Raw genomic sequence first — 27667 nt, forward strand, 5'->3', positions numbered from 1 at the left:
TAACCTGCTCTGATACAGGATGAAATGTTCAACACAACAGTTTTAGAAACTGTAAGGGGGGAAAAAAATGAAACAAACTTAACTAAAAGAATAAATAACTTGATTGATGATTCATAAGCTATCTTAGCAATTAACCATTGTTGTTGATGTTCTTTATGTTAATTACTGTAATTATTAAATGTAATTAACTTGTGGTAAGGCGATCTAGTTGCTGAGACAGACAGCTCTGGTACAAAGTTAATTTTCTCCTGATTTGTTCATCAGAATGTGAATGTAAATGCCTTTATTGTGTCAGAATGTTCAGAAGACGTGTGTCCTGTGTTGGATAATATCAGATCATCTCTGGGACTAAAGACTTGATCATAATGTGAGCTGACTTTCATTTCTCCTGTTGGAATCAACAGACCTGCTGCTGGTGTCCTGAAGACACAGAAACAGGATCTGACTGCTCAGGATCAACAAATTAATCCTCAAACTGCTTCAGAGAACCAAAACAGCTCGATGAAAAAACAAAAGGACATTCTTTTAACATTATAGTTATTTAATTACATCAAATATGAAAAACACATCCATGGTTTTCTGATCTCACAACTGAAAGAAAACATTCAAAAAATGTTTACAGGTTTGCCTCCTTCATTTTAATCAGGCTGTTGTAGAAATGTAGCAGCTGATTAATTAAGGCAGGTTCTGGATTTAAACACCGGTCACAACCAGCCTCTCTTCAACAGGTCACTAGATAAATCACTTATGTACTTGTTTTTTTATTAAATTTATCAGCTGAAGTTGAGGACGAGTGTCTCAGAGTCAGATCGTTTCTCTTTCTGATTTGTTTTTGCACCAAATACATGAGATATAATGAAGGAACCAGTTTTATAGTTGCGGATGAGGGATTTCCTGCTGCTCCCGCAGGATGCTGGGATCATTTCAGGTGGTGGTAGAGTTTGTTCTCCGCTGGTTGGAGGTGGAATGTTTCAGATGGAGGGCGGAGGAGGCGTAAAGTATTTATGTACATGTGGGAACTCTAAACGGTGGAGTGCATCTGATCAAATATGTTACGGTTATTATCAGTCATCTTTGCATTTGCAGAAATTCTTCATCTTTCACTTTTGAAGGTTTCCATATTTCTTTGGGAACATTTATCCCCCCAAAAAACTGCACAGCTGAACTCTGAATGTGTGACGAATAATGTCATTACCAAAACATTTCAAAAGTAGCTCATTGGGCGTGGACAATATTTAGTTTGCTGAAATGTCCAGCATGTTTATTAACGCTTAATTCATCTCTAAAGAGTGGGGTCATCCTTGCAGATTCAGGGGTCATTGTTATATCTATGTATGTGTGTGTCACTGCTCGTTCTGCTGCGTGTCTGTGATGGTGGAAACGGCGCCCTGGCCCTTGCTGACGTCACTGATGCACGCCCACTGACCGTCCATCGACTCCTTCCACAGTGTCACCTGCACAACAAAAACATGTTGATTTTAAAATCTATACACAAACATGGATTTTGACTCCGGTTAACATTGCAAGATATAAAGTATTTATAAATCTATAAGTCATGCAGCTCTATGGAATCAGCACAATCATAGCTAGAAATCAGAAAAAAATGCAAATTTCTTTCAGTCTCTAGTGTCATGGAAAAAATGTCTCCACATGCTATACATATTGAACTATTTATATTGTTAAGGACATGGAAAAAAACAGTAGTTTCCTTTTATGATATGGCATATTTTTGGCGATTTTTAAAAGAAAACATACTTTTCAAATGTGCCCGCGGGTTTTGGGGTTCAGAGGGTTAATATTGACACTGATTTTAGAGGGAAAACTCACTTATAACCGAAATGACAGTCAAAATTGTGAATTATTGAGCTGAACTGAAAATGGACTTTTTCTAAGTGGATTAAGTACTGATTTCAGAAGGCTAATTTACATTAATGAGCATTATTATGTTAGTATTTAACAGTTTTAGATATTATAATCATGATACAAACTTAAAGAATAAAATAAAATAAGCAACTAACAGCATTTCTAAATAACCCCAAGACTCGTTTTCTGCATCATGTTTTGGGTGAATAAAGTTTTCATATTGGTGCATATCGAACAAAATAATAATGCTTCATCAGTCAGGCTCAGTCTGTAATTCTTTTTATACTCTACCTTGTTGTCTCCTCCAGAAACAGCCAGTATATTCCCAGTGATGGACCAGCTCACGTGCCAAACAACATCATTGAACTTGTGCAGCAGTTTGGCCGTCCAGGTGTTTCCTGCGGGGTCGTCACACGTCCAGATGAACACACGTCCGTCCTGGAAGACACGAGACACAAAATGTTAACTTCACTAGTCACTCTTTGTTTTTATCAGCTGCATAGAAAACATTTTCCAATCTGAGGTCATTTCAAATCAATATACTTTGCTTTTCTAACAGTGGAGATGAAGCTTAATGTAGTTTTTTGATGAGAGAAATTCTGTGGTTCGTTTTCTTCAGCTTCACCTTCAGAGAAATAACTAAACTGGACGTGACCTCTGGCTCCACCTGGTGGTTCCAATGACTGACTCATGAAAGCTGAATTTTGTGTTTCTGACTTTGACTGTTTAGGCAGTGATTCCCTTAAACATTTACCGGACAGAAAAAAGTTCCTAAATGAACATGAAACATATAAGATCCCTTGATTTAGAAGAAGTCTGACCTGAGAGCAGCTGGCGATGGTGCTGGTGGGGAGACCAATAGAAGGAGCCCAGCCGACGTCTCTCACCCAATCACTGTGAGCCTCCAGCTTCTGGTCCTCCTTCCACTGACCGTCCTCCTCTCTGCAGGCAGGAAGGGACAGTTAAGTTTAAAGTGTTAGAGAGGCAGTTGCTCGCAATAAAAAACCTTCAATCTCAGGCTCCAACAATGCTCATTAAATATTTAATCATTGTTTTCATTCATATAGTGCTTGCAGTACAAGGTGCACATAAAAATGACATTGGAAAGGAAGAAAACATGAGAATCTAAGAAATAAAATAGCACAGAGGTTTAAAAAGAATCTGAGAATGAACGATTAAACAGTTAGATCCTTTGGCAATTATTTTACAAAAAAGAGTTATCCATGATTTAATACTGCAGCTACAATCTTGTCTGAGGTTTGAAACAAATAGGGGCCAAAATCAATGCATCAGAATTAAAGATATTGCCTTTTTTAGTCAACGCATTCATCTTTCTTTTGCAGAATCTGCTGCCTACATGACCCATAATGCAACTCCACTACAAATAAGGCTTTTGTCACATATGCAGAAGTACTTTTCAAGACCAATAAACAGACTTTAATGTAAAAAAATTGGGTCAGCTCCTTGAGTGCCAAACTCAAACCTCAAGCCATTTTTTCCTATAAACGTCTTAATGTTTGTACTTAAAAAACATTTCAGATCCACCATGTTTCAGGTGCTACCAACCAAGCTTCTCTAACTTATCTAAATATATATTTTAATATCTAATGCCAAGTAAAAAAGTGTGGGTGACTCTGCTTTACAAAGGCCAACACTTTCTATTTATCTGCAGTCAGGAAAATAATGAATGTTATACATGTTGTATTATATCCCTATATTTAAACTTCTGTGCTAGATTCTTATTTTTTGCTATATTGCATGTTTGCTGTTTACATGTATTGAATGAGCACTGTTTGAGGGAGTGGAAGATTTTCATTACCAACAACTAAATAATTTGAAACTTGAAGAGTGACTACATGGAGAAACACTAATGCCATTAATGACAATAACTCACTTCCAGAGTTTGACCAGGTTGTCGCAGCCGCCGGAGACGAAGCGTTTGACGTAGTTTGGTTTCTGACCCGACGGCTGATCGATGAGGCTGCCGGGAACGACAGCAGGAGCCCAACTCACTGCGTTACAGCCGATCTGCAGAGTTAATAAACAGACACATGAAACATAAGGTGACAGTCATAGGCCCAGCAAGGTTGTGTTTGCTTTTTCTTGTGTGTGTGTGTGTGTGTGTGTGTGTGTGTGTGTGTGTGTGTGTGTGTGTGTGTGTTTGCTTTTGTTACAGAGATGGTGACGGTTTTAAAAAATGATCCTGATTATTATAATTTTTCAATTTGTATCGCTTTATTGTTTTTTCTGTTATTGCTGTCAATGTAAGGGCACTTGGTTGTTAAATGTTCAGTAAAAAGCCATGTATAAATAAAAACAAATCTTCAAATCAGCACAAACAAAAGACAACTAGCGTGACGTGCAGAGTGGAGATTTATAACATTCTCAAAAGCATATAATGTTATCCATGAATGGAAAATAAACAGAATATCAGCTCTGCAGTGTTTAGAAGTGTACTTCAAACTCACAGTGTGTGCGTTGCTGATCTTCTTAACGTCCCACTGTTGATCTCCAGTGAAAGTGAGAAGAGAAATGGCTCCATCAGAGCTGCCGCAGGCCAGGATCAGACCAAAGTCATAGGGACCCCAGCAGACTGAGTTCACTGCAGACACATAAAATAAGATTTAAAAGCACAACCTGAAACACTCTGCTCTGCAGCTGCAACAAAAAACACTGCAGCTTGAAAGGGATTTTAATGGAGGCAGGAACACAACAACTTTAAAATAAACTACTTGTCCAACGTTATTTCCCCTGGATAGACAGTGGAGCTGCTGACCTGACGACTCATGTCCGCAGTATTCGTGCATCTTGTCCCAGGATCCATTCTCCTCCTTCCAGATGATGACTTTACGGTCGTAGGAACACGAAGCCAGAATGTTGCCGAACATCGGGTGAGCCCACGCCACTTGCCACACCGGACCCTCATGGCTACACAGACCAGACGAAACAAGATTAAAGGACACAGTTCCAAAATCTTAAACAAAAAATTCTATTTTGCTGAAGACAAAATTACAAACAGAATCTGCTAGAAGCCGCTAAAAGTGTACTTTATGCAATGTTTTCTATTTGAAGTGACTGAAGCTCCCTGGTTTGGTTGTAAAGCGATGGTGTCTTACCCTCTGAGGTCTGCTACCAGGATCTGCCCTCCGTTTCTGACATCAAAGATCTTTACGGTGCGGTCAGAGGAGCAGGTGGCGAGTCGAGTACCGTAGTAATCCATCTGGGCATCGTGCTGAAACAGACAGAACGAGACATGATGTGAGTCGATAATCTCCAACTTGTCTTTGTCTAAGGAAATAATCTGTGACTGCAACATTATCATGGAAGCACTGACTTTGACAGAATATACACAATGAACCATTAAGAACAGAAATTCCATTTTGTTCCAACCAAAATCAGAGAGATTCAACTTGCACTTTTTTCTTCTTCTTTTTTATGAATCATGTCATCATTATAACTGTGTTACTGTCCAAAAAGAGATGTGTGCCTTGTAGCCATTTCTTGCCCTGGTTGTGCTGATTCCATAGAGCTGCAGGACTTTAGAATTTTATATATTGCAGTGAAATACAAGGACACAGAGCGTAAAATGTAGAAGCAAAAACAAACGCCCAGGATCTGCTTATTGGGGTTCAGAAGGTAAATACTCATACTATATTTTCCTGACAATAATTACAAACTTTAACTCGATTAACATTTAAGTGCAGGACTTTTACTTGTCAGAGTATTATCACATAGTGGTATTAGTGCTTTAACCTGACTAATTGATCTGTACTCTGTGAGTTAATATTGACATGATACCTGCAGCCACCGTGTCAGCTGTGACCGCTGCTGTGTCAGAGTCTGTTCTCCTTACATCTATCTGAACCTAAGCCTCAAATAATGACACGTTACAGAAGAAACGGACACATGTAAAGATCCACAAGTGTATTTGTAGAACCTGTCTTCAGAAAAGCTGATTTAGCTAGCGCTACCGTTAGCTTCAATCATCAGCTAGTTGTGGCTAAACAATAAAATAACAAGAAAACTTACGATCATGTCCTCATGGGAGGTGTCCACCGTGTTGATAACGGAAACCTGAAATCCACAAACAAATAAATCAGCCTCTAAATGAGTCAGAAATAAAGATATTCAGTATTAAGTATATTAGCATTATGTCATTAGCCTGTCTGCTAACGGGCTAGCCTTTTGGGCACGTCAGCAGCGAACGGTCACCGTTAAACAACATAAACGTTAACAAACATCTTCACCTACAGCTTTAATTAAAATGTATTACACTCACCATGGTTGAGGCTAAAGTAGAAAACAATCCAGATAATAGTTCCTTATTTTCTTTCTAAATGAATGAACCAGGTTCATCAACTACTCCGACGTGGCAACAAGTACAGAAGCCGCTTCCCACACCGGGTCCGACGGCTGTTTCCACCGGCGGAAACTGACAAACGGCCGAACAAAGGTTCCACCAAGCGGCAAGCTCCGGTCCAGAGCTGAGAAGCCTATGCGGAAGTACCAAAAACTGCAATTCCTCGACTCGCCGCTTGAGGCAGGCTGCAGAAGGGAGCAAGTTAGATTGACTCTCATGTTAAAATGTCCGATTTCACAGTTGAAATAAACATGTTTACAGCCTGGTTCAAACGATGGCTCTACTCTCAAAAGCTGAATTCCTCTTCCATGTCAACTCTGAGGGGGGTGAATTATTTTATATCTCACTAGTTTAAGTTTCGAAAATTCTGCATAATAAAGCAGTCCCCGCTCTGAGTGACAGGTGACGTAGCTGACGGCACTAGCCGCTAGCTGTCTGTAGCTACTAGCGCCGTGGCTAATTCACTGGAAACTTTCCCTGTCGGCTGTCGGAGAGTTTTACAGGCAAACATCGGACTAATAACACCACCTGCTGTGTGGTGAGCTGTACCACTGCTCCACAAGAAGCCCAGGCTCCAGTTGTTGGTGAGTGTTACTCTCGTTTTATTTTATTTATAAATGATCATTTATTAGCGTTTACAGTAGTTTGTTAGCCAGCTAATGCTGCCTTCAATGCTAACGGGAGTGAAGTAAAGAAGATATTATTAAACCGGTATGGTGACTGAAGTCATAAGTAATACAGAAGTGTTATAATTTATTTTTGTAATACGTGGAATCAAACACAGCGTCTGTGTGTTTGGAAAATAAAGCTTCACCATGTTAGTATGGTAACATGATGCAATGTTATGAAATGATGACTAAATTTACCATTGCATCAAGGTAACGCTACACTCGGCCCAATTTAACGTGTTCATCCGTGTGTAATTACAATAATATATGTGTAATTAAAAAGCATCACATTTAAGCATGGTTCAGAAATAACGGAGTTTGTTATAAAGACTCGGACTGTGAAATATTCGTTAACGTAAAATTTGACGGCGCAGGACCCCAAACTTTATCTTTTTTATTTAATATCAGTATCAAAGCAGGCATTTTAATATGAAAACACTCCAGAAACCCACTGATTGTGATCGACTTTAGTTAACACATAACGTTAAGTCTGAATTTCAGGAGGAACTGTGCAAAGCATGATAACGTTTACTATAAGGCTATATTGAGAGTAGTCAATACTGTTGAATGTGTTTCGTTATCCTGAACAATAATCAGTATATTAAAACTGAAATGAAAATACAGCCTGTCCGTTATAACACATATTTTACTTACATCTCTATTTGTCTGTGTAAAGTTTTCCTCTGCAGGTGATGCAGACAAGGTGGACCTCTGATGCTCCACATGAGAAGACACAACTGGACTCAAACACATCAACAACTTGTCAATATCTGAGGTTACATATTGATGTTTTTATGTATGTGTAGTTTGATTTAAATATTTTGCTGCTGTAGTGTTTTTACGTTATTGCATTAAATCATATTATTAAAAGCACCCATTTATCAGCTTCCTGATTGTATTCTTACATTTTTTAAATTAGACATACATCACCTGGAATAAGAGTTGAACATAAATGCTTAATGTTTTATCTGTGTTGTATTATATCAGATATTTTAAATCTAACATTTTCACACAGCAATAAAGACAACGTTAGCTCAAATGCAAATGTAATTTATTGAAATGCATAAAAAACAAAAAGGTGGACAATATTTAAGTCTAGAAAAGTTCTCCATGATGGTGAGCAGCTTGACCTGCTGACCTCCCCCATGCTGCTGCTGCCGTCACAGTGGAAGAAGAAGACATCTGGGCAGCTCTTCCTCAAAGAAGAGGAGAAGGTCTTTCCACCACAGTCCACCAGCAGACACTAATGTCCAGCAGCTCACTGGACACAGAGCTGTCACCAATGCTTCACACTGACTATGGGAGGAAAATAAATGAGAGTATTAAATGCTTCAGGTAAAACAATATAACAAAAAGCTATGAAGAGTGCCTAAATAATGTTGAAAACACTAGGATTTGAAGGATAAAATGGAAGAAGGGATCCACACCTCTAAAATATAAAACATTATTCAAATTAATTAATTTTTTAGTCCTTTGAAGACAGATAATGTGATCATAATGTCAGCCGTCTAAAGTCAAGTTACCAAGACTGGAAGTTAAATTTATTGACAAATGTACTGAAATAAGTAAATATAAAATGGCCTTTCTGTTTTAACTGATATTCCAGATAATAATCCCAGACAGTCTGTCAGTGTCACATCATAAAGGTAAATGCATACTGTTTAATAGCGCTGTGGGCTATTATCATTTTACACGTTAACTGATACGCCCTGACACATCTACACTGAGAAACAACTCGCAGATTTACTAATGTAATAAGTTTGTTTTAATCATACCTGAGTAGAAGTTATTGATAAGCAAAAAATATATAATTGTGTGCCAGTATCAATCCAACATCTACGGTGAGAATACTAACCTAATTACATATCACTCAGCTCATAAAGTTTAATCAAGGGTCATCCAAAATAAACAACTTCTAGCTAAAGTAAAATTAAATTAAAATTCAGGTTAACATGTTTGCCTCATGTAAGTATCCGTAAACGTGTTTATTCAAGGTAACACTGGCGACATTACTGCAAGTCTCGACAAAACCGGTATTTCAAATTACCCTAATTATATATCTAAAACAAGTTGAAGTTGCTGTGGTAAAGTTTTAGAGTAACTTACCGTGAGTTAAGCAGTGTAAGCTGGGACACCAACAGACGGGAACATCACGGCAGTGTTAGTCAGCGAGCCGGCCGGCTGCTGTCCGTCCCGGTGTAGCATGTAGTCTAGCTTGTTAGCTCCGCTAGCCTCCGCTAGCTTGGTAGCTTCAAGCTAAGTGGGCGTGTTTCGGCCGGCTCAGCTGCAGTTCTATGTCCATTTATGGATTATCCGGGGGAGTTGGGCGGAGTCAACTTTGCCAAAATGGCGACTGTGGGAACGCCCACAAAGCTTCATTTCAGCTCTTCAGAACCCTATGGGTGACGTCACGGAGACTACGTCCATATTTTATACAGTCTATGGGTTCCACATACCAAAAGTTGACATAAATCTCGTCTTCGTGAAAAATACACCGTAAAATACAACGTTTTGCTTCTTACTCAAATAAAGTCCAGAGTTGTTGTTTTTTTTTAATGTACAATTCTTCTTCGTATGCTTTTATTTACTATATTTAAGTTATATTAAGTTTGAAGTTTTTTATTTTTATTTTGCACAAATAATAAGACAAAAGACAAGGATAAAGAGATAACAACAAAAGGAAGGTGAAAGGTAGCGGCAAGAAACCCAAAAGGGCTTATACAGGGCCTCTACCTATATTAAAATTCACAAGTTAAATAAAAAAAAAAGTAACTATGAAATAGAAAAAATATAATGTGAGTATGAGTGTGTGTACTACTTACTGACCTGAGCAATCAGAGCAGCCACTAAACTGCTCTTGTTTGTATTCAGAGAGGAAAACTGTATTGAACTATTAAACCGATCATTCCAGAGTATTGTTCCTCTGTATTTAAGGAAAATTGCCCAAGGGTAGTATGATGTACTTATGTAATTGTGAGTTGACATGGAAATATTCACTGAAAGGAATTTGGAATATACATATAGGCTACTTAAAGACAAAAAAAAAAGAAAAAAAAAAGCATATTTGGTATATATTGATCTGAAAAATTGTCATTATCTTGAGTTTTTGGAAAAGGGGAGCAGAAGGATCTAGTCTAGTAGTAATATTAATGCAGTATAAGCATTGAAATATACCTTTAAAAAAGAGAGAAAGAGAAACGCATTATGCAGAACGTCCAAAGTCATTAAAAAATATTCTCTTTTTAAAATAACCCACAGGTAACGTTCTTCACTCTCGCGAGATCCCTGCAACATAGCTTTCACGTCTTTAGCGTTAGCCCAAAGATTTGTTAACCTCGCTAACTAATTCGAAATGCTAAATGTGACTATCATCTGTGTAAATATCCCATTTAAGCATCAGAAATGAATATAAATCAATTATTCTTGACGTTCAGAGTGGCGGGAGATGCAACCACGCCCACTGAAGATACAGGAAGTGTGTTCCATTGAAAAATACCATTTCATAGCACCTGCGAAGCTTGAATAATCTCCATTATATCTAGTATCTTTGGCTATCCCAAACAAAGTTAATTTTCTCCTGAGTTGTCCGTCATGAAACGCAATTTTTATGTCAGTTGAGAAGACATGTATTTTTTTTTTTTTAAATGGCCCCAATATTTACTTTGGCAATATTTACACAATTAATCACATTTAGCATTCCGAAAATGTGTTAGCTAGGACCTTCCTAAACGATTTTGACGCAGTTTGGCTAACGAGAGGTCCTAAACACATTACATTTTCTTTAGATTTATCCTTCAGAAAAATGTCGTTTTTACTGTGTGAATGTTTGGAAGACATAAAAACATGGGTCGCAAGTAAAAATTTCCTTTGCTAACAACAGATAGCGTTAACTGTGTCAAAACCGTTGACAAACATCGGTTATTGTAATGATTAGAACTGGACTAACGGTCGGTTAGTTTAAAAAAAACTAACGTTAACAATAGGACTAAGGGTCAGTTAATTTAAAATAATGTAATGATAACAACGGCACTTACAGTTATTAACGATAATTCAAACGAACATACAACATTTTGTGTGATTTAATCATCAGAATAACATATTAAATGTTTCAAATTCCCACAACAATAGTAAAGTGAGGACTGGGCACCCAAGACCGGATATTTCTTATCATATGTTGTAACGGGTTTGATCAATGCAGTGCAAGTTTTGTGCTCTGATGAATATTAAGAAATAAATAACTGAAATTGTTGGATCAAACAACATTATAAATTATATAATATATATACAAAAATACATATTTGGGTGTGATTACACATAAAGAAAACATAGGTGTAACAAACCTTTAATCATTTGTTAGTATTTTGGTGTAATCACCCTTCCAACTGTTTAGTATTGGGCTGTACTAAACCTTTAAACTGTTTGGTGTGAATTGATGGTGTAAATAAATCTTCAAAACTTGGAAGAAGGAAGACTTAAAGCTTCATCAGAATCAGACTGATTTCTGGAGGGAAATTATTTCGTTAGAAGCTTCATGCTTCCTCAGTAATTAAATCTTAGTATTTTTATTCGGGTGTAGTAAAATTTTAAAATTGTAATACAAGTCTAACTTATTTCAAAAAGTGGTGCTTCAGTGAGATGCTGATTTAGTTGCAGTTCTACATCCGTCCAATAGGGGCACTGATAGGTCTAGAAATGCAGGTACGGATCTGCAGGTACGGATCAGCAGGTACGGATCTGCAGGTACGGATCTGCAGGTACGGATCAGCAGGTACGGATCTGCAGGTACGGATCTACAGGTACAGATCTACAGGTACGGATCAGCAGGTACAGATCTGCAGGTACAGATCTACAGGCACAGATCTGCAGCCTCCGGGTCTGCAGACACACTATTGTTTGAATGAGCGATTTTTAACTCTGACTGAGCAGCAGTACTCTACATGTCCACAGGGCGGAGCCACAGACCCGGAGCCCTCTCCCCTCACGACTATTTTTACCCGCCGGGTGTCAGGTTCCCCGCCGGGTCTCTGCCCGGTGTCACTGCGCTCCGTCCCCTCCACACTCGCCATGTTGTCAGGTTAAATCCGTCGCCACAGTTTTTCTTTCTTCCTTTTCTGTCATAAACCAGTTTGATATCGCGGCTGACAGCAGCGAAAACACCAAGATGTCGAGTGTGTCTTACCACATCTCCAACCTGCTGGAGAAAATGACATCAACCGACAAAGATTTCAGGTAAAAACCGTTAAAGAGCAGCTCGGGTGTCTGACGGTGAGATGACACTTTTCACTGCTGACTCACTGAGTGTCACTGTTTTAACGGTTAATAACTGTTTTAATCAACACAGACACGTTTAATCACACTGAAAGTAACTTTTAACTAACTTAATAAGTTTGTCACGGTGATAGGAGAAGTACTCAGATACTTAAGTAAAAGTAGAAATCCTGCATTACAATTAAAAGTCCTGCATTCACTTTAAGTAAAAGTACAAAAGTTTTAGCATTTAAAATATACTTAAAGTACTAAAGAGAAATAGTACATTTCAGAATAATGTTACTGGGTTATAGTGAGTGTCTTTTTATTATTAGGAACATGTACAGAATAATAGAAATAGAATGCAATGGTGGAGCAGATTTATTAACTTTAGATACCACTGGGTAGCTTGTGAATTTTACCATGGGATCTATACAGTTTTATTTTAACTTCAAATAATCCATTACTTGTTTATATTTTATATTATTTATGTGAATGCAAAGTAACTAAAATTATTAAAATAAGTGTAAGGCAGTAAAAGGTGCAGTTTTTGCCTCCAGATGTCTCACAGTGGCAGCATAAAGTTACATAAAATTGGAAATACCTGGAAAAGAGCAGTATTTGTATTCCACTTCTCCATCTGTGTGTGTGTGTGTGTGTGTGTGTGTGTGTGGCACCAGGTTCATGGCCACCAATGACCTGATGCTGGAGCTGCAGAAGGACAGCATTAAACTGGACGAGGACAGCGAGAGGAAGGTGGTGACCATGCTGCTCAAACTGCTGGAGGACAAGAACGGAGAGGTGCAGAACCTGGCCGTCAAATGGTAAAAACAAAAACATGTTAAAGGGACAGTTTGGATGTGTTGAGGTATTTATCCACAGACAGGTTATTACCTGCAGTAGGTGGCGGTCGACCCAATGACACTCTCCCAAATTTAACATAATGAATAAATACACAATAAAAATAAATAATTACATTTAAAATAATTAAAAAATAAATGCATCAATAAAATAATAAAATAAATACAGACATGGGAAAATTAAATAGAAAATAAATTAAATAGGGGAATTAATACCAGGGTAAACAAATGTTAAAAAAAATCAACTTCAGTCACGTTTTATCAATTAATACATTTGTTTGTTTTATTCTATATTTATTTGTTTATTGCAATATTAACTTATTTCTTATACTTTTTTGAAAACAATTTTTCATTTACCATTTTCATTATGTGGTGCAATATAAAAAATATATGCAGTTTAAAAAATATATTATTACTTATTTCTTGAGTTATTTATTATTGGTATTATTAATACATATATATTTTTTACATTTTTTTTATTTTGGAAGGCTCAAAAGCACAATCAGCAATTTTTAAGATTATTATTATCCTAAATTTCCAAACATTTAAAAGCATAAAATGCTCTTTCAAGTGATTCAATGAGGAAGTAACTAAGTAAGAAATATAAATTTAATAATACGTTGGGATTTTTTTTGGTTTACTTACTCTTAACTCGTGATGATGAACTGTTTTCGTTCAATGGTTGAAGTTTTCTGTGGGTGCGTTTGATTTGCAGCCTGGCGCCTCTGGTGAGTAAAGTGAAGGAGCCTCAGGTGGAGACGATGGTGGACACGCTGTGTTCAAACATGATTTCAGACAAAGAGCCGCTGAGGGACATTTCCAGCATGGGACTGAAGACGGTGATCGCTGAGCTGCCGCTCTCTTCTTCAGGTGAGAGCTGAAATACTCTTATCACTATCAGCTTCACCTTTTTTATATGGTGACATTAATCATTAAAATGCTGCTGTGTTTAAATCCATAAGACACATTAGTTTTAAAACTCTGGATTAAAGGGATTTAAATAAATACAGAAATGTCCCTGGCGTTTTAATTTATATGATTTTATAAAGTAGCACAGAGAAGAAAATAAAATATGCTTTAGACGTGTAATTAATGATTCCAATTTTAATCTGAAATAAACTTAAACAAATAGATAAATTAGTATTACAATAAAGGTACACTAATTATTACTAATCTTTCACTTTTATTATGAACTTATAAAACTACATTTTTGATGATTTTCGTAACGTTTTCTCCTCAAGTCTTGTCCCCTAAATTTTATAAGTATGTTTATATCGGTTTATATTACAGTTTTGTCTTTTAGTCTGCTGCTGTTTTAACTTTCCTCTGGGTTCTTGATTTTTTTCTGTGGGTTGCCAGGTTTGACCCTGACGGTCAGTGTGTGTAAAAAGATTACCTCTCAGCTGATCGGTGCGATGGGGAAACAAGAAGACGTCTCAGTCCAGCTGGAGGCTCTGGACATCCTGTCGGACATGTTGGGAAGGTAACAACAAAACATCTCAAATCACCTACAGCCTGCTGACAGCTCTATAGTCTCTATGAACAGATAATCTGCATAAGAATGTAGATTCTGTACAAATGTGTATCTTTGATTTTGGGGTGAACAGTCCCCTTAATGGTGAGTGTTTATTCTTTTTATTTAGATTTTATTTTTCTGTTCTCCAGGCTGAGCGGTGCACTGGTCAGTTTTCACAGCTCTCTGCTCTCCAGTCTGCTGCCTCAGGTGAGCACCTGGAATATTAATATATATATAAATAAACGTTAAAATATAAAATGTTTATATATATATATATTTGTTTCACATACAGAAATAAACAATGCGTTAAGTAAAGCATTACACTCACAAACACAATCATTACCTCTGTTTTATTTGTAGTCTAAATACTGTATGTTATTTTTTAATTAGTTTGGAAATATTATCAATTATCAGTTCATAATAATAGCTTCTATGCAGTATAAGTGATATAATGTTTAATAAATTTGTGAATGAATGTGAACATTTTCATGTAAAATGTGTGTTAAATGTAATTTTTTTTCTTTGTCATTATGACACTGTGCTTTGATGTTGCAGCCTGCAGGCTATATTCACATTTTAATTTACTGTATTTCATTAATCTTATTTATCTGTTTGTCCATGTTAATTATATATAATAAATGAATTCACCCCACTGCTCCGTCAGTTGACCAGCTCCAGGATGGCGGTCAGGAAGCGCTCCATCTTGGCTCTGGGTCACCTGGTGCCCTGCTGTAGCCCCGCCCTCTTCTCCCAGCTGACTGAACACCTGCTGACGGAGCTGACCAAGGGCCCGCCCACCTCCATGACCAGGACGTACATCCAGTGCCTGGCGACCGTCAGCCGGCAGGGCGGCCATCGAGTTGGTGAGACCTGGAGCTGCGTTCCTGTTTTATAATCAGTTGTTGCCTAATATTTTGAAATGCTGTGTATTTTATTTCGAAAGCCGTATTTGCTTTGATAATTCAGATTAAGATGAAATCTCATGAACGCTACATTTTGTTTGTCTTTGTTTGTGTGTGTGTGTGTGTGTGTGTGTGTGTGTGTGTGTGTGTTCTGCAGGTGAACATTTAGAGAAGCTGATCCCGATGGTGGTTAAATTCACCGGTGTGGAGGACGACGAGCTCAGAGAGTATTGCTTCCAGGCCTTTGAAGCCTTCATACGGAGGTACACAAACACCCACACACACACACACACACACACACACACACACACACACACACACACACACTCTCTCTCAAACTCTCACACTCTTCCTCTGTCCATTGACTGGCAGGTGTCCAAAGGAGATGTCCCCACATATTGCCACAGTAACGAAGCTTTGTCTGAAGTTCATGACCTTTGACCCAAACTACAACTACGATGACGATGAGGAGGAGGATGAAGACAGCATGGACATCGATGACGGCCTGGATGACGGTTTGTGTGTCATTATATATTAATGAGTTTTGGTCGATCACACTTATTATAGTCACAATAAAATTTAATTCACGGTTTTAAGCATCCTAATGATTTTGCATTTTGTATCTCGGATATAAAATTTGACTTTTTTTCTATATTATTATTATTGCTATTATAATTATTATTAATTATATATATTTTTATATTTTGGGATGTTATTTTCTTCCATGTGATTTTTTTTCTTTTTTCTTTTTAGATATTTATAATTTTTTATTACAACTTTATAATTAATAATTATTTAAGTAGTTTATTTTTACCATCATTGTTGCTTTGTGGAGAATATGTTGCTCTTATATTGTCCTGTATAACATGTTCACCTTCTTTAAGGTAAATACTTTAAAAAATACTTTAAAGAGGTACTTATCATTTAAAGATAGTGATAACTAGTAATGTTAACACAGAAAGAGTAAAGATTTTCTGAAGCTGCTATCTGATCTCATCTCCTGACTCCAGAATCAGACGATGAGTACAGTGACGATGACGATATGAGCTGGAAGGTGCGGCGCTCCTCCATCAAGTGTCTGGAGGCGTTGGTCAACACCCGCCGGGACCTCCTCCTCTCCTTCTACTCCTCCATCTGCCCCGCCCTGCTGGCACGATTCAAGGAGCGCGAGGAGAACGTGAGGGCGGACGTCTTCGCTGCCTTTTCGACGCTGCTGAGACAAACACGAGTGGGATCGGGTCACCACGGCATCATCAAGGCCGGGTCGGACTCAGCGGCGAGCAGAGAGGAAGAGCCGGCGGCCGCCATGCTGAAGAAACAGGTACAGAACGATTCAGTTTACTGAATGTTTTAAATCACTATACAATTGATGCTCTTTCTTCTTCAACTATTGAAGTTTTGTTTGTGTGTGTGTGTGTGTTTGTGTGTGTGTGTGTGTGTGTGTGTGTGTGTGTGTGTGTTTGTGTGTGTGTGTGTCCAGGTGCCGCTGATAGTGAAAGCTCTCCACAGGCAGCTGAAGGAGAAGAGCATTAAATCTCGACAGGGCTGCTTCTGTCTGCTCACTGAACTGGCTCACACCGTACCTGGAGCTCTGGAGCCACACATACCTGCTCTAATACCTGGTAAACACACACACACACACACACACACACACACACACACACACACACTCTTGCTTTTTATTTCTCACTCTCCCCTCCAAACATCTTTATTTCGGTTGCTGCTCTCTCCTCCTCCTCCTCTTCCTCTTCCTCTCTCCTCCTCCACCTCTCTCCTCCTCCTGCTCATCCTCTCTCCTCCTCCTCCTCTTCCTCTCTCTTCCTCTCTCCTCCTCTTCTTCTCTCCTCCTCATTGTCCACCTCTTCCTCCTCCTCCTCTCTCCTCCTCCTGCTCCTCCTCCTCTTCCTCCTCTTCCTCCTCCTCCTCCAGGCATCATCTTCTCCCTGACAGACAAGTGCACCTCCTCCAACATGAGGATCGATGCTCTCTCCTTCTTCCATGTCCTTCTCCTCTCCCATCCTCCTCAAGCCTTTCAGCCACACATGCAGGTTCTTCAAACACCTTTTATATCTCTGTTTTGACAATACACGTGAAATATGAATGTTGTTTAAAATGATTACTGGCTAATCTAGATGATGAAGCCTCCTTTTGTGCCCCCATGCTGTGGTCCCTGCAGGTGCTGCTGCCTCCGGTGGTGGCGTGTATAGAAGACACGTTCTATAAGATCACGTCGGAGGCTCTGCTGGTCGCCCAGCAGCTGGTCAGAGTGATGAGGCCGCAGGGACAGAACGCTGCAGATACGGGATTCGACCCCAAACCGTTTGTCAGAGAGGTGTGAAGGGCTGCTTGCTGCTCTGCTCTGTATTTTCCCAATGGTTTATTATATGTTTATTATATGGCTAAAATATAAATATTTATAAATACTGAAATACTTTAATCTGTGGCCTGTAGTGGGCCTGTCATGATTACTATTTTTGTTAGACGACATATTGTCCCAGAAATTATCGCTAGTTTTGATATAATGATAATATAATTATAATGCAGGTGGACCCTTTCAAAGAGCCTGGACTTTTAATTCTCAAGAATATTCAGGCATGAATGTGAAAAAAATCTTAAAATATCCTCAATAAATAAAAGATCAGAGCAGAAATTATGTTTTATTTCTGTTCATTTTGAGGCGAGGTCAGGCACAAATGTCCATATATCATACGATAAGTCGATACTGTAATATTGTGACAGGTATTTGCTCATCCGGCAATACATAGTGACTAAACAGATATTTATGTAAAGACATTTTCTTTATTATAACTTTAACTTCTTTTGGAAGTTTTTGGACCTGTTGCAGCCCAGGTCAGGTCACCTGTTTAATCACCTGAGGGATCAATGATCTGACTTTTTGGACGATGAGTTCTGTCACTTCAGAAATTTTGATAGTCTGTCTGTATGTTGTCCACAGCTCCATATTGTTGTTTTTTAAATTTCCTTTTATTGTCTCTTCAGAATTGCACAAAGTAATTCTGCCTTTCTTTCTTTTTGTTGAATCTGTGGAAGTAACCATCTTTGAGTAAACTTTATTGAAATAATCCCTGATGACCACGTTGGTCTTCCTGCTTTGCTCGAAAGTCGATTAAAATCTGTTTATCTGTTTGTCTGTGTTTGCTCTTTGAAAAAACATCACACACTTTTGTTTCTCCAAGGTGTTCTCTGTAACCTTGAAGAGGCTGAAAGCGACAGACATAGACCAGGAGGTGAAAGAGAGGGCGATCTCCTGTATTGGTCACATGGTGTGTCACCTCGGCGACCACCTGGGGGCGGAGCTGCAGGGTGTCCTGGCGATCTTCCTGGAGAGGTTAAAGAACGAGATCACCAGACTGACAGCAGTCAGGACCATCACACTGATCTCTGCGTCTCCATTAAAGGTTCAGTATGAAACTCTCTTTATTTCACTTTTATTTTTATATTAATAAGAAGCAGAAAGTAACAAGAATCTCTTCCCTCATTCTTTTCTTCGCTCCTCTCGTTCTTCTGTCAGATCAACTTGTCGTCCATCCTGCCAGAGACTCTGTCCGTGTTGGGGTCTTTCTTACGGAAGAACCAGCGAGCCCTGAAGCTCGGCACGCTGGCGTGTCTGACGGCGCTGGTCACGCATCACGCTGCCAGCATCAAACCTGCAGCGCTGGAGCCCGTTCTGAGTGAGCTTCCTGCTCTGGTGGACGAAGGCGACATGCACGTGTCACAGGTCAGGCACTGAATCAAACACAAACACATCAATGATGCTGCTTCTAACAAGAACACGTTACATTTAAGGAATATATTCATGAAAATCTCCTATTTATCCACCAACTATACAGACTAGAAAGCATTCCCCTGAATCGGGTATATTTTATTAATAGAAAATTTTAATCTGTTTTTAGATAATACTGATATTGACAAACAATTATAGGGACTTTTGGAGAATATCTGTCAAGGGAAATTATGTCCTAAAATCATGACCACTAATTTATTGCCATTTATATATTTATCATATTTACAGAGCACCACCTATTGTTGGTATGCCATCAACTTAAAGTTGATACATCCAGGTGATGTCTAAATGTCTTTGTAACTGCACAGTGTTTCCGTCATAGGGGCAAGAAAAGAAGGAGACCAAGAAGAATTTAAACCGATAATTGATAAAACGGTCAGAGGCAAATATTCATTGTTAAGAAAATGTTTTCTGAAAGTTTTTTCCCCCTGTCTATCCAACTTTTTGACATATGAAACTAGAATCTAGATCTAAGCGTTGTTTGTAAATACACTGAAGGGGTTTTTGACCATTTTTATCCATTCTCTGTCATAAGAAATTGCCAAACAACAAATGGTATCAACCTAAAAAATTGCTGCAACAACTTATGAGACACAATTTAAAATTTAAATGATCTTCATAATTATTTAACAATTAATAATTCAAACTGTCAAACCTTTGTTTTTTGTAAAAATACACACAAACATATAGAGGCCAAACACGAAGCCTCTCTGCTTTAGATAATTACTATCTTTCAGTCTGATTGAGCTGCAGATCAGCTTTCCATGACCTGAAGTTCTGTATATAGACAGTGTTTAATATAACATGTAGTAGTTAACATGTCGTGTGTCTCTGTTCAGGTGTCCGTCACCTTGCTGACCTGCATGTCCAAAGCCTGCCCGTCCTCTCTGGCGAAGATCAGCTCCTCCGTGCTGCCGGGAGTCTTCAGACTCGTCCACTCTCCACTGCTGCAGGGCGGAGCGCTGGTGGCCATACTGGATTTCCTGCAGGCACTGGTGCTGTCCAAAACCAGTAACCTGGGCTACAGGTAAGATGGTGTGCGTGAGCGTGTGTGTGTGTGTGCGTGCGTTGGATCTCTTCAGGCATAAAACTTTCCAACAACAGAAAATCAGGAGAAGTGTTTCCTCAGGTCGACAGTTTTCTGTTGGGAAAGTGTTTGTGGTTAAAGATTATTGATTGTTCTGATGTGAATCTGATATTTTTGGGATTTTTGCAATCATTTTCATGCAAGGAAAAAAATCCAGTGTTTCCCTCGGGCTTATAAACAGCACTTATCTGACAAAATGACATGAACATTTTCCAAAAACCACAATGCTGAACATATTTTAAGTGATTAGAAGTGCATTTAAAGACAAATAGAACAACATTACATGCTGTTATAATCAAGTGTGGAGTGAAGAACTGATAAGCAGCTGATTATAAACTGACCCTTTGGGGGGATTTCTGCAGATTTTTACACATAAAGTTCAGTTATAAATTGTCTTCTGTAGCTCTGGAGGAGCTTTGTCAAGCCTGAGAAAATAACCCTGATTATCCCATCAGATGTTTTAGCTTGAGCTCATTATGGGAGCTATAATTATTTTGGAGCTTGACCCTCGCACTAGGGCCTAAAAGTCTTTCACACTGTGGATAAAACTATAAAATGAAACAAAAATATGGAATATTCTTTGGCGATTTTTGTTGTTTAAACCTTTTGCACCGACTCTGACACAAATATTTGCATTCTGTGCATTCCATCAACAATTTAAATTTCATAGCGTCACAACCACACAGCTCATTACTGTTTTTACTATAATTAACTCACAATATGCTCACCATGCTGGAAATAAGGAAGTTTGTTTGCAGTGCTGTGTTTAAAAGGTACAACGTGGTCTCATTTCGATAGTCTGTCGATATTTCTGATGTTTATCTTTTGCGTGTATTACTATTACATGGCCTTAATACAACCTAATGGTCATTTTACAATGGTGTGATAACTCATGATTACTTTCTCTCCTCTCCTCTCCTCTCCTCTCCTCTCCTCTCCTCTCCTTTCCTCTACTTTCCTTTCCTCTCCTCTCCTCTCCTCAGTCAGTTGATGAAGTCTCTCACAGATCCGTTCCACAGTCCTCAGTCTTCAGACTCTGCCGTCATCCACAGACAGTCGTATCAGTCTGTTGCTCGCTGCGTGGCTGCTCTGTCCTCCTCCTGCCCCAAAGAAACTCCTGCCACTGTGACCAGCCTCCTGCAGGAGGTGCGTGGGAGTTTATACACAGGTCATTTACAACACCTCATGTATCTGTTTCACTGTATCTCTCCTCCTCTCCTCTCTCCTCCCCTCAGGTGAAGAGTCCTGGTTCTCCAGAGTCTGCTCGGGTCCTGGCTCTGTTGTGTCTGGGGGAGATGGGGAGGAGCAGAAGCCTGGGAGGAAGCAAGGAGGTGCAGGGAGTCATCCTGGAGGCCATCTCCTCCACCAACGAGGAGGTTCGACATGCAAACAAATAACAAAAAAAAAACCTCTGTTTTGCCCGACCAACAGTCCAAATTCCAAGTCAAATTTACATTGTATAAAACAGACAAAATCAGCTAGCTGTCAGAAATGAGAATAAAAACTCACGGCCCACATATCTGACTGTTTCCCAGAATGTTCGATCGTATCCCACTGACTTCTTTAGGAAGCAAAACATGCACGAAAAGATTCACACAAAGTTTAAGGTTTTTGCACCCTTTTTGTTGAAAGGAGAAAACATATTCATACTTAAACTTCAACATTTAAGCTAAATTTAAACTTTTAAAAAAGAGAGAGATTTGAAATCCTTTGGTGGTTTATATATTGTTGTGCAACAAGCAGCATGTTCAGTTAAACCTTTTCCTGGATGAATGAAGGTTTAAAAAAATAAACTTTTTTTGCTTTTATTTGCTTATTTTTAATATGATCTAGTTTGTGGTTTCAGGTGAAGACGGCGGCGTCCTGCGCTTTGGGCAGCATGGCAGTCGGCAGCTTGAACGACTACCTGCCCTTCCTGCTGAAGGAGATCTCCTCCCAGCCACGCAGACAGTACCTGCTCCTCCACTCCCTCAAAGAGGTCATCAGGTTTGTGTATTGATTCACTTCTTTCTCTTTGATTGCATCTTTTCTCTCCCGTTCCTCAGCGTTACTGCTTCTTTTTCTCCTGATATCTCTCTGCATTAATTATTTCACAAAGCTGCACCAGAGAAAACACATTTTGGAGCCCTCAAGTATATAAATATTTAAATTTATAAAAATATTATAGAACATCAAGCAGAAATCCAGTGGTCGAAAGTAACAAAGTACATTCACAGTTTGAGGTACTTCTACTTTACTTGAGTCTTTTCTCTCTTATGCCACATTAAACCTTTATTCCACCACATCTCAGAGGGAAATGTTGTACTTTTTACTTCACTTTGCCATATGAAGACTTTATAAAATAGTGTTTTCCTGTAAATCAACCAACAATTTATTATGTACAAATGCAGCCGAAACAATTTGTAGACTGAATTATCAAAAAACTTCCCTTTAAAACTAAGCTACGCTGTCTGTACTCCAACTCAACAACCTTTAACTGGCAACTCTCTCACAGACTTAGACTTTACTCCACTGTTGTATCCAGGAACACAGACACAGACATTCTTGTGAGTTTTCAGAAACAACTCATCTCCATCTTTCCATAATGATGTCAGTCTCTTATAATAACGTACACTGATGCTGCACAGTTGCCCCGTCTGATTACATTATGGCTGCCGGCTGCAGAGCTCTCGCTCAATACTGGAACAGTTTCAGCAATTGTTGTCCCTGTTATTCACTTCAGATTCAGGTTGAAAAATACTGAAATCTACATTCAAATCCAGTTTTGTTTTGTTTTTTAACCACATATAAACTCAAAATTAGTGGCATTAAACCTTTCTTTTAAGGAGGATGTGTTCTATTTTATTTAAGCTGGTCATATTTGGTCATAAAACTCTTGACAAGTACAACCAGATTCCCTTCACTCTCTCTCTCTCTCTCTCTCTCTCTCTCTCTCTCTCTTTCTCTCTCTGCACAGTGCCTGTCCAGCCTCCAGTCTCTCGCCCCATGTGGAGTCGATCTGGACGTTGCTGTTTCAGAACTGCGAGTGTCAGGAGGAGGGGACCAGGAACCTGGTGGCTGAATGTCTGGGAAAACTGACCTTAGTGAACGCTGCCCAGCTGTTACCCAGACTTAAACAGCAACTTAAAACTGGTACGATGTGTGAGGAGGGAAATGTGTATGTCAGATTTTCATGTAATTTAGTTTAGCTTTAAGTTTATTTATGTCTTGTCCAGCCATGTGCCCATCTTCGTAGCTGTGTGGGACAAAACAGAAGTGAATATTTAAATGAAAAGAAAAGAAAAATCAGTTTGTTTACTTTATTTCATGAAACTTTAACTGTGAACATGATGTGAATGATATTTATATTGTCTGATATAAAGTTATTGTTTCTGTTCTTTTATTCTTTTAAGAGTTTATTTACAAACCAATAACTTTGAAATAAATCTTCCCTCTTGCAGGTTCTCCTCTGGCTCGCAGCACAGTGGTGACGGCTATCAAGTTCACTATCGTCGACCACCCGGCTCCCATAGACTCACTGCTGAAAGACTGCATTGGTACGACACATGAGTGCAGAAACACACAAATCTTTTACCTTATCTTTGAGGACGCACATCAACAACCAATCCTAGCTGCCAATGGGCGAGAGGCAGGGTACACCCTGGACAGCTCCACAGGTTCTCATTAAAATTAAAATAAATCTATTTATTCTAAAGCCACAATGTCGTCTGTGTTTGGCAGGCGACTTCCTGAAGACGCTGCAGGATAAAGACATCAACGTGCGCCGTGTCGCTCTGGTCATGTTTAACTCTGCAGCTCACAACAAACCGTCTCTGATCCGCGGCCTCCTTGCCTCGGTGCTGCCTCACCTCTACAAGGAGACCCAGATCAGGAAGGACCTCATCAGAGAGGAGAGTCGGGAAGCTGGGAAACGTTCATCTCTAATGTTTGTATCCTAAAGTACAGATGTTTATCTTTGCTGGTGTCCTGCAGGTGGAGATGGGTCCATTCAAACACACTGTGGACGACGGCTTGGATGTTCGTAAAGCAGCGTTTGAGTGTATGTACACTCTGCTGGACAGCTGCCTGGAGGGCCTGAACGTCCTGCAGTTCCTGGATCATGTGGAGGAAGGACTCAAAGACCACTATGACATCAGGGTGAAAACATTGAAAAAATTAGCTAACAAAATAGTTGATAATCAGAGTTATGTGCAGCTGTCTGCATCTTTTTATATTATTACCGTTTTTTTCTAGTTAATAACTAAGTTGTGTGAATGTGTTAATATTTAGATTCTTTCATATTTTATATTTGCACTTTGTCCCACTCTGTGCTGCAACTGCTGCACGACAATTTACCAATGGATGACTTAAATAAAATTTTCATCTTACCTAGAAAACAGAACCAAGTCAACCCAAATTATATTCTTTCAAACTCAGTTCTCACCATGAGATTGAAGTCATTAACACATTTTCTGCCTGATGACATCAGATCAGTTAGGCACCATTTAAAACTCACTTTAAAACCACATTTTAAGCTCTAGGTTACAATTTTAAGCATGATTTAAAAACTGCATCCGCATCATTAGTTGTTTTGTATGGAATGTAATAATGTTGTAGAAACACCCAGCTTTTTTTGTATAGTTTGAAAACTGGAAGCAAAAGTCAGTTGAATCCAAGAGGATTGTCGCAGCCTCCTTCTTGTTTTCCCAAAACCCGTTTTTGACGCCACGTAGATTTAGACATTTCCAACCTGTTATCTTTCAAATGCCTGGGCTTGCTTCTACTTCAGTGGTGATGATCTGTTTGGCTCTCTTCTGCCTAATTAATCTTCTTGACTTTTCTCTTGTGTGTGTATGTTTCTTTGCGCTGCAGATGTTGACTTTCCTGATGTTAGCCAGACTGGCCTCTTTGTGTCCTGCAGCTGTTCTCCAAAGACTTGACAGACTGATTGAACCACTTAAAGCTACTTGCACTACCAAGGTACCGTTCACAAGTTGAGAATCATAAAAGTGATCAAAAACACCTCCAGAATATATCACATCAATGCACCAAGACCTTTGGACCACCTTAGTAAATGCAGTTATTTGGTTTCAAAAACTTTTCATCACTATGTCAGTTTTCCCCATTGCTATAATAAAATAGCCTGACTTTTGGAGCATTATTTCACCCCTGACATGGCTTTGTTTCCCTCCTCTGGCAGTGGCAGTAATTAGAGTAATTAGAGCTCTCAAATAAGAAGGGAGTTATTCTTAGCTGGGGCATCCCTTACAGAAACTTTACTTGTATGTATAACCTGCACTCCAGCTTTAGCCTTCAGACTTTTTTATTTGTAGTTTTATTTAGATCAGTTCTATTTTTTATCACTAAATATCACAATGCATACATTTGGCTCAAGGTGGTTGATGCTTCATCTGATGTTCCGGCCGTGTTGTGTGTATTATTTCTTGTAAAAAATACAATGCAGATACTATTATGATTTATTATGTTTTTTATCGAGGATAAACATTATGAAGAAGTGTGTAATGACAGTTCCCGCTCCTCTGTCATGAATCCACCTGCAGGTGAAGGCCGGCTCTGTGAAGCAGGAGTTTGAGAAGCAGGAGGAGCTGCGGCGCTCGGCCATGCGCGCCGTCGCCGCCCTGCTGGCCGTGCCCGAGGTGGAGAGGAGCCCCAGCATGGCCGACTTCGCCAACCAGATCAGAACCAACGCTGACATGGCGTCCATCTACCAGAGCGTCCAGGGAGGGGAGGGAGGGGGGCTCGGGCCCACAGAGAGCATGGATATGAGCTAGACGCTGACTAATGGAGATGTTTTATTATGATGTTTTTTTTATAGACGGGTTTAGATACGGTGGACAAAATGTTTTAAAGAAGCACCTTGCTGTTCAAATTTGTTATACAATCACATAATTAAAAACTGGGCTCTTGAATTTTTTCTCTGAAAAAACTACATTTGAAGGGAGAGTTTGGTTGCTTGAGTTACTTATCCATAATCAGTGTATTGCCTACAGTAGATGGTTTATTTAGATTATATCTCACCACTTTACCTTGCTGTCAGACAGCCCTTTTTCAACCAGGAACTGAAGCTGTTCTATGCATCTATGCTCTCTTCAAAAGCCACCAGACTCCAGCTGCTGGTCTACCTCTGCCTCGATTGGTTAATTTGTTTGAGTTATTGTGTCACTTTGATAAACCCGAACTCTAAAGGACCAAAGTCGTACAGTAATACCAAATTTACTTATTGAGGAAATAAGTTGTGAGATATGAGTTATTAGACTAGCAACTGATGTGTTCTGCGAGGTAAAAATACTGTTTTTGTTAAAGGAGTCTGGTGGCTTTGAAGAGAATTTAAAATTGACTGCATAAGAATCATTTTAATGTTGCAAACTATTTACCTGTTTGCCTTGTAAAGAGTAAAAATAGTAAATGGCATGAAATGGAAATACTCTGGTAAGGTAGGTTAAAAGTGGTTTAAATTTGTATTTAACAGTACTCGAATGAAGATAACGGCTGTCTGATGGAAAGGTAAATCAATGAAAATATTCTAAATATAGTGTACACTGGAACAAAACAGTTTTGCAGCTGACTCCATCCACAGCAGAACATTTCATAGCTCCAGTGTCAGTACCTCTGTCTGCTTCTCCATACTGCAGTAAAATACGACTGTGGAGAAGAACCTCCTACAAAATGTTAAATTCAATCCATTTTTTGTTCTTTCCAGTCATACCTGGGTTTAATTCAGTTCACATGAAATAAAGTGTTAGCAACACTTTGAAATGTCTCAGTGCCCTTTGTGTCTGATGTACTACATGAGAGCTAAAGTCAGGATTGATGTCTTTACATTTTCTTTTGATTACGTTAGATATCTACACAGCTAACAGTCACATTTAGTTTAAGAAAAGGTTAGTGAGGATGTTTGGTGACTCTAGGACTAAAGATTGTCATAATCTGTGCTCATTTCCCCCCTTAGGAATCAATAGACCTGCTGCAAGTCTATTAAAGGGGCGTGGTCGCCTCTCCCGCCACTATTTTGGAAGTTTTGTGAACTTCAACAATATTTTATTTATATTTTCTTTTGCTAACATTAGATATTTACCTATTTTATACAGTCTATGGCCCACAAATTAAATTAACGTTAAAGTTACTATTTAAAATGTAGGTGATTACAGAGGAGTTGAATCTGGACACATTATTTTAGGTTTAAAAAAATCAAATTTTAATTAAAGTTATATAGGAGAACTTTCAATACAAGTTTGACTGTAATAAGTTCTGACAAGAAATTGTACTGCCTGGTTTACTTTTCTGTTTGTTGGAATATCCAGATTTATTACCTTGTTTCTAATACGATTGAAAAGTAATCAAATGTAAATTAAATTGATG

At 38.8% G+C, this 27667-nt stretch overlaps 2 protein-coding genes across 4 annotated transcripts; one reads left to right on the forward strand and one right to left on the reverse strand.

Annotated features, from left to right (window-relative positions):
• Positions 1–272: 272 nt before the first annotated feature.
• sec13 (SEC13 homolog, nuclear pore and COPII coat complex component) lies at positions 273–12156 on the reverse strand. 2 transcript variants are annotated; one of them, XM_059329475.1, is made up of 9 exons: positions 12071–12156; positions 5893–5937; positions 4980–5095; positions 4640–4791; positions 4332–4465; positions 3758–3891; positions 2685–2805; positions 2155–2301; positions 273–1454 (listed from the first exon to the last, which is right to left on the reverse strand). In XM_059329475.1, exons 2-9 carry the CDS (start codon positions 5896–5898, stop codon positions 1344–1346), a joined length of 921 nt encoding a protein of 306 aa, XP_059185458.1. In that variant the 5' UTR covers positions 5899–5937; positions 12071–12156; the 3' UTR covers positions 273–1343. The 2 variants fall into 2 exon arrangements, with proteins under 2 accessions (XP_059185458.1, XP_059185457.1); XM_059329474.1 differs by lacking the exon at positions 12071–12156 and adding an exon at positions 6143–6300 and having other exon boundaries at positions 279–1454.
• cand2 (cullin-associated and neddylation-dissociated 2 (putative)) lies at positions 10944–27052 on the forward strand. Of its 2 annotated transcripts, XM_059329473.1 has the most exons (25): positions 10944–11023; positions 12017–12120; positions 12819–12962; positions 13714–13868; positions 14358–14481; positions 14664–14721; positions 15179–15377; positions 15574–15679; positions 15789–15931; positions 16427–16737; positions 16897–17038; positions 17346–17464; positions 17593–17748; positions 18614–18835; positions 18949–19155; positions 20061–20248; positions 21292–21454; positions 21544–21684; positions 22155–22294; positions 23265–23440; positions 23749–23844; positions 24029–24196; positions 24279–24445; positions 25160–25267; positions 25849–27052. In XM_059329473.1, exons 2-25 carry the CDS (start codon positions 12053–12055, stop codon positions 26077–26079), a joined length of 3732 nt encoding a protein of 1243 aa, XP_059185456.1. In that variant the 5' UTR covers positions 10944–11023; positions 12017–12052; the 3' UTR covers positions 26080–27052. The 2 variants fall into 2 exon arrangements, with proteins under 2 accessions (XP_059185456.1, XP_059185455.1); XM_059329472.1 differs by lacking the exon at positions 10944–11023 and having other exon boundaries at positions 11810–12120.
• The last annotated feature ends 615 nt before the right edge of the window (positions 27053–27667 follow it).

This window comes from Centropristis striata, chromosome 3 (assembly GCF_030273125.1).
Source record: "Centropristis striata isolate RG_2023a ecotype Rhode Island chromosome 3, C.striata_1.0, whole genome shotgun sequence".
Taxonomy (NCBI): Eukaryota; Metazoa; Chordata; class Actinopteri; order Perciformes; family Serranidae; genus Centropristis; species Centropristis striata.

What these genes read in the sequence shown, in the direction of transcription:
- sec13 (XM_059329474.1), bottom strand. An exon ending in CCTCCCATGAGGACATGATC is followed by an intron (nt 5,096 to 5,892) that starts GTAAGTTTTCTT and finishes TGTCTGTTTCAG; the next exon opens with CACGATGCCCAGATGGATTA. An exon ending in CTGGTAGCAGACCTCAGAGG is followed by an intron (nt 4,792 to 4,979) that starts GTAAGACACCAT and finishes TGGTCTGTGTAG; the next exon opens with CCATGAGGGTCCGGTGTGGC.
- cand2 (XM_059329473.1), top strand. Translation starts at nt 12,053, where the DNA reads ATGTCGAGTGTGTCTTACCACATCTCCAACCTGCTGGAGAAAATGACA. An exon ending in TTTGAAGCCTTCATACGGAG is followed by an intron (nt 15,680 to 15,788) that starts GTACACAAACAC and finishes ATTGACTGGCAG; the next exon opens with GTGTCCAAAGGAGATGTCCC. An exon ending in TCCCTCAAAGAGGTCATCAG is followed by an intron (nt 22,295 to 23,264) that starts GTTTGTGTATTG and finishes CTCTCTGCACAG; the next exon opens with TGCCTGTCCAGCCTCCAGTC.